The following is a 14,868-nucleotide window of genomic DNA, read 5'->3' as shown; positions in this document are numbered from 1 at the left end:
ACTTTTCTACACTGCATATTGTTATTTATGCTGCCTTCTTGCATTTATGTGGTTTAATGTGGCACTAATATATATGTATTTAACACTGTCCATAGTTCATGCCAGTAGAGGTGTAGCCAGTGAGACACACCATGCCATGCTGTCATGCTGGCCAATGAGAACAAAGTAGGCTTTAGGGGCGTGGGGGCTTAAAGAGCCGGAACTGATCTTTTCAGAGTGCACGGCGGCGCTGCAGCGAGGGAGAGTGAAGTGGATCAATGTGTTTTTGCACATTAAAGTGCAGTAATGATGCCCTTTAAGTCCCCCCGCTGCAACATCACCACCTACAACGACTTACCTGAACTGCTCTCCCCTAACTACCTGAATGAACTTCTGCTCCAGGAGAGAGACTCTCATTGATACAATTATATTGCACTCTAGATTAGATATCATTCCCCTTTCCCTTTCTCCCTCTCCATCCCTCTCTCTTTCATCTCTCTCTCGGCTCATGTTTTTACATAGTACATCTACTTCATGACTGTAAGTGTAGACTGCTTTTACATGCCTCATTGTGTTATTATATAATCCCACTGGAGGTTCCTATCCCACACTCAGGCAATCGTGGAGGGGGAAAATCTCTCCTCCCGAGGTTTCTCGCTTTTCTTGGGAGTTTTCCCTCATCTTCTTTAAGAGCTTTGGCCTGGGTCAGGAACTTCCTCATGTTGTGGGTCTGTGAAGCCCCTTTGAGACACTGCTTGTGATATTGGGCTACAGAAATAAACTTGACTTGACAAAAGATGAATCTCATCTGTGTTGTTTTGCTATACTTACACTTTAATCATTAACCATGACTGCCCATGGAACAAAAGTTACCCTTAACTAACTTAACATCTGAGTACATTTCGGTTAAAATTAATGTTTTTGGCCTGACAACATGTGCAACGTGAGCTGCAGCAGAATCCCACCTTGGGTAAACCCTGTCATCTTTAGAAGCACCTCTAAGCAAACAACAACACAATCTCCATTATAGGGGTAAGTGTGATTTTTCTTTTGATAGCAGGTGTGCCCTCTTGTGCCCTCTTTGTTACAGTGACGTGTGCCCGCTGTTGTTGGCAATAACTTCTTTTGTTTTCAGAATGACTGTCAGCCATTTGTCCTTGGCTGAGTCGCCACGTTGTTGGCAACATGAAGCAGTCTATGGGTTGGGGAAAGAGCTCACCTGAAACTCCTGCATGCAGATGTAAGTCCTAGTTTAAGGTCTAAAATGGCTGCTTGGGAAAACACTTCAAAATCCATCCCATTTCTGTCTGTTTTTTTCCGGGTTTTGAGAAATGCTCTTCTTTTCCCCTCAGGTTACCCTGTGGCGATGAAGAAACAGTGACCCAGACAGAGTCAGGATGGAGTGGGCAGACAGACAGATAAATCGAGGGGGTCTGCTCTGTTGCAGGCTGGTCCGGGTAATGGAGCCGTAATGGGCTTTTAACGGCCACACAGCTGATGGTGGTGTTTGCCCTTTAGTGGAAAAGCAGTGCAAACAGGAAGTGCAGCGTGGACACATCCCCAGACACTGGACAGGCCTGGATGAGTCATGACGCCTGCTGGTGACAGGTAAGCCAAGATGGGCCTCCATGAATTATAACGTACCCACGTGTCCACATCTTATCGATTTGGTAGAAATTCCTTTTTGTTTTGTTTTGCTCGTAGCTCAAATCCACCTTAATGGCACTCCATGAGTCCAGGAGTTCAGCCTTGGTGCACAGATCACAAGAAGCTCTAAATGAAACCAAACAGCAATGTTCCCTTTCTGAGTGGCACGCTGATAAGAAAGTGGTATTTTTACACACAATCAGACCTCAGCGCAGACTGAGCAGAGAAGTTGGTTAAACATTAATCCGTGAATCGCTACGTGAAAGCCGAGGCCGACTGGAAGCAGCTTTTCTCTGCACAGTAATAGAGAGAATTTGATTCCCAGTTAAAGGCCTCAAGTTATCCTCCGTGACACTTAGGAGATCTGTGTCGTAGCTCGTTTGTTACGTGTGAGGATGCTGAAGATTTCAGCTCGGGCGGGTCAAAGGTCAGGCTGTGTCGGCTCATTCTATGTCTGTGCCTGAATACTATATGAGATTTTGTCTGAGTGGGCGGAAAGTGATGCAAAGTAATGTTTTGTGTTAGTGGCTGAATTGAAGTATGGCTTGTGTCGACGGCGGTCCCTCCAAGTCTGCTGGGTAATGATCAATGACAAACTGTTAAGTGCAAGGGACATTCATTATCTGCTGGAGGAGGATAATATGTAATGGAAAGGAAGACAGATCAATCCGCTGAAGCTGCGAGGTACAACTGTCCAGTGAACAAAGCATCAGAATACAGAATGCCCTCTGAATTTACCTCCGCGCTCGCTCCTACCACACCGCATCAGTACAGACACACACAACACAGTGTAGGAAGAATGATGGCATTGGCTTAAAACGGGTGTAAGCATTCTCCACATGCATTTCCTCACCTGTCCTACTTCCTCCTCATATGTAGACTAAGCAAAAAGTCCTGTTTATTCTTAGAACAACATGATCCTATTTGTTCCGTCCACCTTACCTTGGTAACAGTACAGACAAACTCAGAGTGTAGTGTGGATGTAAACATACTGACTGTAGAGCTAAACCCGCCGGTTGCCGTAGTAATAATAGGAGCGGTAACAGCAGTGTTGGGTGTAGTTGCTGTGGTAGTGGCGGTGAAAATTATCGAGAATAAGGAGGAAATGAGAAGAAGAGGCCACTGTGATTAGCTGGGCTGCACAGATTGGAACCTCAGACTTGATTCTATTTGAGCCATTTTGATTCCATTGTCTGTGTGATGTTGTAAATGTTGTTCCACAGGGACAAGAAGGAAATTCTAGAAAAATGAAATCCTGTCCCCCTTTTGTATCAAACTCCAAAATAAACACACACCGGCGCACACTGACACACACACACACACATGTGCAACGGCTAATTTCATGATTCCAAGCGCATCATTGGATTGGTTACCTCAGTCCACATGGCTGAGTCCTTCCCTTCGCTCACATTTCACCTCACTTCACCCCGCATACAATCGAGGCTGACACAGAGGGGAGAAAAAGGGCCGCTCTATTTATCAAGCCACTTTGTTTTCCTTAATCCACGTCTTCAGCATGCTCTTTTGTTGATGTCAAACGAGGTCAAAGCAGCGAGCCTTTTACTCTCATGCAGAATGCACCAACCAACCGGCTCTCCTCAACCTCACACGTCCTCATTCCTCCATGTTATTCCTTTTCTCCTCGCATGAGACGGCGAGTCTCTACTCGATGTTTCGCTGTGTGTGAGGGGGGGGAAAACATTCCCTTCACTGTGGGAAGTGCGGGTGCGTCTTCACTTTGCCGCTATTATCACAGTTGAAAGAACCACGAAAGAAGCTTTGCAGTCTAATGGTTTGGCAAAAACAGACATCGGCAACGCTCATTTTACAGCTTATGTCTCTCAGTAACTGTGTAATCACAACTCGCCATCTTAAAATCTTGACTGGACTTTTATCTTGCAAGATATAACTTTGTACTGCATTGAATGACACAAGAGAAATGTATCTCTAATATACAATGCTGCTTCTGATTACAAAATTCACTCCTGGTGCAATCCAATTTATACTTATCAACCTTTTTTGTAAAGTCACAAAGCTTTGGACTTCGAGATAGACGTTCACCTCAGATGACAGATGGTTGTTCACTGTATAATGAATTCTGCCCTCATCTGCTGAGTTAAAGTATTACAAATGGACTGTACTTTAATCCGGTCAGAGCTGGAGACGGGTTATGGCAGACAGCGAGCTGACTAAATGTTCTCACTCCCTGACTGTTCATTTTGAAACGTGGAGCTATCAGACTACCTAATCCCCATCACATTATCATCAGTGATGGAAATCTTACTCTGTTAATTTTTAATTGGCATCGTGACTGCACATTAATATCCACTGCACTCCAGCGTGAGCCTTTGGTTGCCAATTACCATACAAGGTTGTGAAGTTTGTTCAAATTAATAAGCTTGTTAGATTCAAAGAGCTGCCCATTATATGAGGACAGTAGTGTCTTTTATACTTTCTGTTGACTTTTTGTGTCTGTTCACTGATTGTGTGAACTAACTAGCCCTTTTATTTCAGATGTGTGTTGAAAAACCTCTTACCGAAGACTTCATCTTGAGGTTCCAGTTCTGGGTCTGCATCTGCTTCTAGTCTCTGGGTCGATTCCGGCTCAGGTGATGGGGCCTGGTCAGGAAAACAGAAACAACATGAAGAGGTGAGGTGCCATGGCAACAGAGCAAGAGAGAGAGCGAGAGAGAGCCAGAGAGAGAGAGAGAGAGCTATTCTGTCTGTATGTCTGTGTAATTGCAGGAGAATTGTGCTTCTACACGCCACTTTTATAATTAACATTGAAAAGAAGCAGTTTACATTTTCTTCAAGCTGAAATATTTAAATTTGCCCATGTTAATGCATATTCTTTGAAATGGAGATTTGAAAAAATCCCCAAATTGCTAAATGAGTGAGGCACACAGCAGATAATGCTTCTGAACATCACTTTGTCATGTTTTTTTCATATCACAAAAACAGAAAATTCACATGAATGGAACACCCACACACTTCCAGAGAAAGCTGGAAAGGAAACAAGGTACATGTGCTTTGTCTTATTCATGATCGGCAAAGTGCAAAATCACAAGAAAGCAGCTTCACGTGTATACATAGAGGCTTTTATAAATTACTGCTCAAATTTGTAAAGGGGTTGGAAATGAAAGGCTTTTATTTTGACTCAAACAATGGTCACTGCAGAAACAAAATCAACTGATTCTAAGTTAGTTTAGGAAACAATTATGATTGCATGAATCGAAAGGGACATTTTTCTTTACTTTTTCATATTTGCTGGGATGAAAATCACTTATTATGCACAACATTTTTTAATAATTTAGAATGTCTATGCTATCCTGTTGTGATGGTGTCATGGGCACAATTCTTTCTCTTCTTCAATTACAGTTTTGTATCAATCACATGAAATTATTCTCTAAAAGTAACTTTCTGGTGGACATGCAGCATATTTCAAAATGATATAAGACAAAACCAGAAAAGAAAAAGGACAGAAAGCAAAGAACATGTCAGCTGAACTTGACATAAAGCAGAACTTTCAGGATTGTTTCAGTCTTTCCGGCTCTTTCTGTGTCTGTGCACGGCCCCCAAGGGGAAACTCAGTTTTCAGCTTTTCTTCTTCTCAAACTTCATCCTGGTTGTTATTGATTCTAACATCAAATCCAGGTCACCACTGCTTTGGTTCATTACTTTGGCAAGCTGAAGTTGCACTAGGAGCAACACATCTTTGTCAAATAAACCATAATAAAAACCTTGCTTCCTGCTTTGATTTATATCTGGGTCGCACTCAAATATTATTCAATATTGAAAATTAAAATGTCATAGATCCCAATGACATTTAATGAGAAATTGCACAATTAAGTCCTCCAGTATGGAAAACAAATATACTTCAGAATATGGCATTTATGAATTTCTATTCCAGTCAGCTTGGCTCCTTATTGGCTGCGGTGTTTTCTACCTTAACATCACTCAGTTTTGCAGTCAAAAGCATATTCTGAGTTGATAAATTGCTTTTGAAGACGAACTTTTATCATTAGTATGTTTTGAAAGACTATAAATCACTACAGCTACAACTAATTACATTACAGATAAATAATGATGCAACCTTGACTCTTAATGCATAGCAAGCAAGAAAACCTTTATGTGACAATATGGGTAAAACTAAGATGTATTGATTGTACAAAATGTGACAAAACAAAGAAAGACAGACAGAAAACGAGTACAAGTACAAACATCGAAAACATGAAACTGAACATTGCTGACAATTCCCCTGTTATTACTCTGCGGAGTACCAGGCTGCTCTGATTCTTTTTGTTGTGTTCTCTTACCACTTGTTCTATCTATTCTGTTCTATCTATGTTTCCTCAGTTGGCAAGTCATATTCAAGGATCCTCCATCTAAGCATCCTTTAGTTAAGGAATTGTGTTTTGGCAGCTTCAAGTTACAAAAAAGGAGAGGCAAAGCTTGAAAGAGACGGACAGCAAAGATGTCTGGGAAAATGATGGCCAATCAGTGTGATGACACTTATCAGTCCGTGAGTCTCTATCAAAGTCTGATTAATGGGGTTTTAAATTCCTAATCACGTCCAGTGGACAGATGGATGGTTGAAGGCAGACAAAAAGGGAAATTTCATTTGTGGAAAGAGGAGCTTATATTGTCATGGTGTTCAGACATTTTTGCAGAAATGTATCTTTCATTAAAGCAGTGCTTGCTGTATTGGAATTCAACTTTGTTAACACACACTCACACACACACACACGCACACACACACACACACACACACACAGTCTTATTTATCGCCTCAGCTTTTTTACTTGAGTGCACATTTGCAAGTAAATACACATTCCTAGTTGCCGCTCTTTGATGCAGTGAAACCTTGATGCTGAGGCAGTATTAGAGGAATGGACCTGCACAGTATTATGCATATCAATTTTTCATCCATTCTCTCTCTAGTCTATACCCACTTATTCTGTGTGGGGTCCTGGCAGGTTGGAGCTTATTCCATCATTCACTGGGTGAGAGACAGACGAGCCGAGACAGACAAACTCATTCACACTCATATTCACACCAACACACTCTTCAGATTTTCCAACTGACTTCAGCAACTCCAGCTTCATTCAAACTAGTACCACAAGTTTATTCTGATTTGTAAACCTGTAAGAGGAGAAGTTCTGCTGCCCCCCCTGGTTTGTTTGTTATGGCCATTTTAACTCTTTTCAGATAAAGAAGCTTGTGAAATGTGACAATTGATTTAATACACAACAATAAAAACATTCCTGACTGACTGCTGCTGACAGTATTTTAATCGAGTACATTTTTTATGAGTCTGGAATCTATCTAGACCCCAAGCCCCCAATTTCTGAGGCAATTCTCTAGGCAACTATTACATGAAATACAAAATAAATAGAATTTTGGACACATGTGCATTCTGTACTTTTAAAATGCCAAATATTGCTTATCAACAGATGGGGCTCTGGCTGAATACCTAGAGGAAACAAACTGTCTGCCATCTCTTGAGACTGCAAAGGTTGCTGTAATACCTGGGTAGAAAGTAGCGCAACATATAGCTAAATATGAGCATTCACACAGTAATCAATAGCATCTTCTACATCTTTGCTGTCAGTTTTGTTTAGTGTTTTTGACATTTTTCCCCGGCGCTGAAAGACATCTTCAGCTATTTCTGAGAATTTCAGCTTTTTCTGAAGCTTTCAACCCCATTCAGTGCTGGAACATTGAAGGGGACTCAATGTGTCCACCTCTTATGTTTGTGCAGTGGGATGGGTAGAGGAGCTCGGTGACGTAGACAGTGTGAAGGATTTGGTTGATGTGAGAAGTCCCACTTATTGTGTGCACTTCAATGACAGCCAGGTCCTTTCGTGTTTCATCCTGTCCAGACTTCAGACGGGGGGGAGACAAATGGAGTGCGCACATTTCATCTCACCTTTTGAGCAACACCTGAATGACACTAGAAACTGCCGTCACACACACTCATACGGGACACACAAAGCTACAGATAACATCCATTTAGTGTATTTCAGTGTGTAGGAAAGAGGTGAAGTGTAACTGAAGCAGGCAAAACTCTGCTAATGAGATCATGTTCCATTTTGCAACGCTCTTCGTTAACCCTTTACTTGTCTAAGGAGAGATCAATGTGTTGTGCTGTATGGGGAGATTCAATAACCTTGTTCTATAAAAGTGAGCAAACGGAAATATGATCTTAGGCCAGTGAACATGTCACTACCACTCTACCGTGAACAATCACATTTAGAAAGAAGGGCTTATAGCTCTCAGGTGTTCGGTGAATGTTAAGATAAATGTTTACTTCTTGTCATAAATTGGAATACTTGAATACTTGTACTGAATACTGTTATATACTAACAGGCTGTGGGCATATCATTGGTATTAGGAGTAAACGGAGCATAAAGCAGGACAGAGCTGGGACGGCACTCCGACACTTTCCAATTGTTCCGATTATCAGCCTGACCTCCCACAACATAACAGGAGGGAGTGGAACGAGCCCACTGGGCCGGCTGGGATACATAGAGCTCTTTGTGGTGGATAATTGGGCCCAGCGGCCTCTAAGCGCTGGTGGTCAACTAGTTAAGCCTGAAGCTCCCTCATCTGGAGACTTCAGTCCTTTCACTCCAGTCGAGGTCGAGGAGTTGAACAAACTCAAACGCAGGGAAAACTCCTTATCATGAAACTGTGTTCAGACTTAAGCGAAGGTTGCCGTTAGATTAGAAACACCTCTATTAGCTCTGAACAGCAAGGATTAACTCCTGTGCAGTCACAATCGGAAGCCTTTTTTTCAAAGGATTAGCCTGCAATCTCCATAGTCTGTGAGGTATATCCAATTACTACTCACTTTTTGTTTCTTTTAATTACATCTGTCGTGACCATGATCTTCTGCTTTTCATTGTAAGAGTGGCTCTTACAATAGATAACATTTTAATTATATTTGTCCAAGTTTAAAACCATGCAGAGCAGCATTAAGATAATGAGTGTGACTTATTCATACCTTCCAATTATTAAATCACAGTGACAAAAGGTGCTGCAGATGTAAGATAAGACTTTATAATACAGATATTTAATTACTTTTTTCACCATATTCTTAGCTGACTGATGATTACATTACATTACGATCATTTGGCAGACGCTTTTATCCAAAGCGACTTACATTACAGTTACCACCCTTCGCAGAGGGGGGAGCAATTGAGGGTTCGGTGCCTTGCTCAGGGGCACCTCGGCAGGGGCTCGAACCGGCAACCCTCCGGTTCCCAAGCGGAAGCTCTACCCACTGAGCCACTGCCTCCCCATGATGTATGATTGACCTCAACAAGTCACTTGACTGAGAAGATGAAGATTAGAAAACAGTTTGGTTTTCATTTGTTTTTTTTTTAGCTTGATTTGTTGGTTTTCTTTAGTTTTTAGCAAATGACTGAAAATTTGCAACACGCCCCAGGGAGGAACCACTTCTGGTGAGGAAACAATATTCAATGATATTCAAGTTATTAGTGAAATTCAAAACTAAAAACCTTCAATAGCAGTGTGTGAATACCCAGGCAGCTCAACCAGAGCGTGAGGCTGCATTTCTCCTAAAACGGAAAGGAGATCGCAAGAAAGATAAGACCTAAGACTGCAGCATCTAAACGCATCTCCATTACGCTCTGTTCTCTTTGGACTGTCACCATGACGACTGGCTGTTTTGGCAGACCTTTAAATGTGGTTTGTTGAGGAGGCAGAAGACAAATGACAGATATAGATATAGACGGACTGACATATGGCACCGTTATCAAGTTCAACACACAAAGCTGCTCAGTGTGACGTGGTGTCCTGCTGGATCCTCTCCTCTAGCTGCTGCTCTGCCCTCTGCTTTGAGCCTAACAGGCAAAGGAAACTAATCATCTGTGGGCTGAGCCGTCAGCCTCCATGCTGCTTTGGGCTGCCCTGTTCCCCAGTACACTGACACCATCACTCCGACCATTAAAGGCACCAGGCAGGTTGTCTGCTATGACCCAGGCCACACAGAGAGATCAGTGTTATGCTCCTATCGCCTCAATAGGAGCTATGGGAGGACGACTTACTCTGCCGTGTCTTCTTTTCCTTTCTTCCCTGCTCAACATGCAGTGTTCACAGTTCACATTGGGCTCTCGAGCTCTTCAAGTCTATTTGCAGGCCCGACCATAATGGCTCTGCTCATTTTATCTGCTGTAATTTGAAAAGCTGCGACAAAGAGGACTTATGCAAAGCAGGGGTTAACTACCTGGTGCCATTAAATTACATTACTCTTCCTGCCTGAGCCTGATCCTCCCACACTCCTCACACAGGAGCAGTGACTGGCCTACAATTCATGGAGCAGTAACATCAGTAAGAGGCATCTCATACACAACTATTACAGTCACTCATTGCATCACTTCACACCCAATTAATATACAGACGGGCGGCAAATTATAGGAAAGACCAACACAAAATGTCTTGGTAAGGCGTTGGACTGCCACCAGCTACCAGAATAGCTCCACTGCACCCTGGCAGCCTATTATTCAGAATATGGCGCAGGATCTGACCATATGTCCGACTGCAACATTGCCACCTCTACTCCAAATGAGAGATCCGTTCAGTAGAGGTCCAGAGACTTGTAATATCTGTTGAGGCAGCTTGTGGACGCCTCATAGAAATGCCTCTTCATGGGTTTCTTCCCTTTCATTTCATTCATCTGTACATTTGTATGCATATCCAGCGGTAGCTTGTCTACTTGTAGTGTATCAGACATACGGTATAATAGAGCAAAAGCTCTGATCCATCCGTCAACCGCTCAGGATTCCAAGAGATCAGCATGCCTGCCAGGAATACAATATGACTGTAGCAGCTAGTATAATGGCTCCCAGACCTAAAATCCAGTTTTCTGTATTAACCATCTGTCATACAATAAAACCAGATGGTGCACTGAAAGGTACCCTGTTCACACACACAGACACACACACACACACACACACACACACTTACACACTTACACACACACACACACACCTACCACTCTGTGCCTCAGTCTCCCAGATGCTGCAGGAAGCTCATTGTTGCTGTGGGGTTTAAGGATTTGGCGGGACAACTTTGTGGGTGGAAGCGAGGTGAGGGGAGGCGTGACGCTCGCTGGCCAAAGCAATCACTCCACCTGGGCTCAGTTTGGAATCCACTATTATCATTTCTTTATATTTATCTACTTTCTTTAGATCAGTTTGTTAACAACTGCCGTGATGGCGTGTTGTTATGGTTAAGCTTTTTGTCTAGGGGGGCGGTTATTATGAGGCGACAAAAAATGGCCTGAAGAACCATCACAGATCTCATATTGTCATAGCAACATGGCTCAGTTAGGGGCAGGGTGTTAATTGCTTACTATGACATGTAGAAAACAGGATCCCTATACAATTATTACAATTTTTCTTATGCATAATGAAGTTAAAAAAGCTATCTACCTCAATTGTATCCATTTACACTCCAGAGTAAAAGGAAGTCTTACATTTTAGTGTCGCTCTTAATGTGTTTCAGCATTCATTTGAGATCAAAGCCATTGACAAACCTGATAAAAGCAAATTAAGTGTGTTGCCCTTCGTCCAGTGAGGTGACCTTTAAGTCAAAGTAATGGCATACTGTGAAAGTAGACGCTTCTATGAAGTGCTCACAAAGTCATCATGAGAAGACCGTTCAGACACATAATCCATCTCTCTTCCTCATCATTTATCTACGCTCCACACCACAAAGCTTCACATTCAGCACTAAGACGCCACATTATTCACGGACCTCTGCATCTCTTTGCATTTGAAAGACGGATGCGTCCGCCTGCCAGCCGCACAGAATCCATATTTGTGATCCAAGTGGTGGAGGTGAGAGACGACGAGTAGGCGGCTCAGACATCAATCAAACCACTCTGTCAATACAGCTAATATCCTGTGCAGAGGCCTTGGAGTTAGCGCTAACTCACTCATGACACACACACACACACAGTGAAGCGGTGAGAGCACAGCAAGCTTGGCAACGGTCATAAATCCTTCTGATTGAGGGATCTCTGCAGTTTCTCTTCAACGGGGGGTTCAAAGTCCAATTGCGTGCTGATAAAGGCTCAGGCGCCGAATGATAAAGTTCAAAGAGACTTCTGCACACATGCTTGCTTCTCACATCACAAGTGATAGAACGCTTCCGGAGGCACATTTATTCCCCCACGCACGCAGGCAGAGATGGAAGCAGCAGAGCGAGTAGACTCTTACCTTATTGTCTGTGGGTGGCTCCCTCTTTCCTAGATGCTGTCCCATGCTGCTGACAGAGACTGTAAAACAAGAAAATGATTTTACACCAGGGGAAGGCCATAAACAGCACATTGTATCAAGACTCCTCCTCTACTCAGCAGGAGATGCTTCTCTTTCAGACAGTGAGAGGAGCTTCTGCACCACACACAGCAAACTACATCTGATTTTAATAATTTCATAAGGGAGTACGGCAGTGGCAATACAATTACAATATTTGACGGTTCACATCATCCAAGTTTGGCAATCCTCTTTAACATCGATATTTCTCGTGTTCACACATGACAACTGGAGGTGCAGATAACAAAAACTAATCAATACCTCACAGCGAAAGCTCATTTATGTACGTATGCGTATTTAGAATAAGCAGGAGGAGTCTCAGCGTGGATTCAAACCAAGACATTGTACGGTGAAATAGGCAAAGTTCAACTGTCATGTACTTATTTGTGAAAGTGTGAAAGTGCAAAAGCTAAAATAGTCAAGTAGTAAATATAAATAAGTGCTAATAAGGAATTTTGGAGCCATTAAATGAGATCTTTATCTTTGACACCTTCACCACAACCTTTCGTAGACTGTTCCTCGCATTACGATTGCACATCATAGTAATGTTTGTCAAAAGGTTCCTGGTTAGCTCATGTTGATAATAAGTGATCTACACTAATGTGTAAACATGGCAGTCTGATTGTCTATTTGACAGAATCTATACCAGAGCACTCACAGACATTACCCTCTTTGATCCTGACACTTTCTCTGCATAACGACTTGCAATTACACTTTACATTGAACACATGTACTCAATATCTGGATCCTGGCTGCATTCTTGCCCGTGTTTCTTCTTTGCTCCATGGTGCTTCATCCTTTTTTACTCATAAAATGAAGCAAAAAAGAAAGACTGCTTGCAATTTTTGTGCTGTATAATGTTACACTGTTTATTTTGTGTGTTAGGCTCCAATAAATATAGTAGTATGGGGGGGGGGGAGTTGATTAAAGCACATCACATACAAAACAAAAGCTAATGTCCAAACCCTTGACAATGGGAGGAAAACATTTGCATATGTGACCAAATTTTAGGGGGCAACTCAAATGATCAGTTAGTCAGTAGCCAGTGTCAACATTTACATTTCCCTCGCCATCCTTTTGAAGTCTGCTTTCACGACCTCATCTAACACAGCAGAGGCGATTTTTTTGCAGTCTCATGCCCAAAGTAAACTTAAGATTCCATCACCGCATTGACAGCACAAAGCTGCGGGTATTGTATTCCATCTGCAGAGTCTAAATCTAGGGGTGTCAGAGGAATGAGAAAGTTCCCGTCTAGTTGGATATCAGACTTCCATTGGCTTTGGTACAATGAGGAGCAAGATGTGATGATGTGCAGGTTTTGTGGCTGGGTCGTGTTGTTTCGAAGGTGAAAATGTGACATTGCGCTCCGACAGCAAACGCCATGCAGCATGCTGTGACAGTGTTTTGGCTGCAAACAAAAGCGTTCAGTCAATCAGCGGTGGCTCAAGGGCTTCAGACTCAAAAGAAGAGGGATGACGACGATGAAAAAGATGTACTTTCAGTTCAAATGAATGCAGCACGTTACATAGCAAAAGAGGAATTGAGTTTTTGTTCTGCTGCATAGGAAAAATGTTCTGCAAATTTCCCATACGTATGACAACCACGTTCCTTGTTTTGAACTCTATTCCAACTTTGCTGCAGATTTTCAGGAAATGGCAGCAAAAAGAAGTTATGGCGTATCTACATGATTGATGAGCAACAGAGGCTCCTCTGTGACAGAAAATGGAGCTATCTATCTCAGGTATTTGCATGCTGGGCTCCAGTGAACCGCCTCATCTGTCTTAGAGTTACATTAAGATCACGCTGATGGTGTGACTGGGCACATTCATTCCTAAATGGCAAAACCTTGGATGGGATTACTGAAGACAAAAACCTGTTTTGCTTCTGTGCCAATGTCGCAAATGTGAACACGGGACAGACGGCAGGTGTCTTTACAAAGCAATGAGAGACGATGAGACAATACCAAAGTGAGGGTCTTTATATCATAATTACAGTTCATTATGATTTTACAGTTGCATTTCTGCTTACATGTTATGATTAAAAGCCTGGCGAGTTAAATATAAATCTTACCAACCGGTGGCAATTCTGTTTCTAAAGTCTGTATAGAGGGTTGTTAACACACATATTATTATCCTTAAGAAATGGTTAAGTTGGTTAATTAAAGATGACACAGATCCTCCCTAAATGCTGCATTGAACCGAAAACTATTATCTCTTATCTTGGATGATGCAGGCCAATAAGGGAAGCAGCTTTGTATCCATTTACACCCATACAGGCTTATTAGGTTATTATGGCTGATTAGGCCTCTTCTGATCTGTGTGGGGGTGTAAGGACTGTTCCTAATCAACAGCTCCTCAGCCATCCCAACAACTTTGTTGCAATTTTAGGACAAGGCAAAGTACACGTTTATGAGTGGTTAAATAGCTGGAGCTCTGAGGCCGCAGCAAACCCTCCTCTCATGTGATGCCAGGAAAACTGCATGAGGTGATAATTACTTGCGGGAAAATTGGATTTTGCTATGATACTTGAGATTCGGAGTTGTGAAGTTTCACGGCCATGTAATCATTTCCCACACTTGTTCGCTTTCTCCTCTTTCTCCTGTCACAGGTAGGATTTAAAATCATCCAGGAATCCACAGCAAGGCAACTGCTGGCATTACCAAAAAGATGTGTGTGTGTGTGTATATAGTACACATCTTTTTGACACATCATACACATAATTTTGGCAATGCAAAGCAGTTACCATGCAGTGGGTTCTTGGATGATTTTAAAACAATGTATGATGTATTTTCAGAGGTTGTGTGGACGGCAGGCTTCTGTTATGCGTGAGCATGGGCGAAGAGCGTGGGCGAAGATTGTTTTCACACATAAACTGAGTTTTTAAAACTATCCAGACTACT

At 42.4% G+C, this 14,868-nt stretch overlaps 1 protein-coding gene across 1 annotated transcript in view; it reads right to left on the bottom strand.

The window, feature by feature from the left end:
• Positions 1–14,868, bottom strand: part of LOC143000880 (myelin basic protein-like) — a 36,777-nt gene that overhangs the window by 13,934 nt on the left and 7,975 nt on the right. The window contains exons 2-3 of the mRNA XM_076150350.1: positions 11,874–11,932; positions 4,164–4,245 (exon numbers count right to left, since the gene is read on the bottom strand). Coding sequence (XP_076006465.1) covers positions 4,164–4,245; positions 11,874–11,918 — 127 coding nt within the window. The 5' untranslated portion in view covers positions 11,919–11,932. The remainder of the gene's footprint in view (positions 1–4,163; positions 4,246–11,873; positions 11,933–14,868) is intronic.

The sequence above is a fragment of the Genypterus blacodes genome, unplaced genomic scaffold, assembly GCF_046128005.1.
Source record: "Genypterus blacodes isolate CSIRO-AG114 ecotype Tasmania unplaced genomic scaffold, CSIRO-AGI_Gbla_v1 ptg000052l_1, whole genome shotgun sequence".
Taxonomy (NCBI): domain Eukaryota; kingdom Metazoa; phylum Chordata; class Actinopteri; order Ophidiiformes; family Ophidiidae; genus Genypterus; species Genypterus blacodes.
This window is presented reverse-complemented; position numbering and strand designations above follow the sequence as displayed.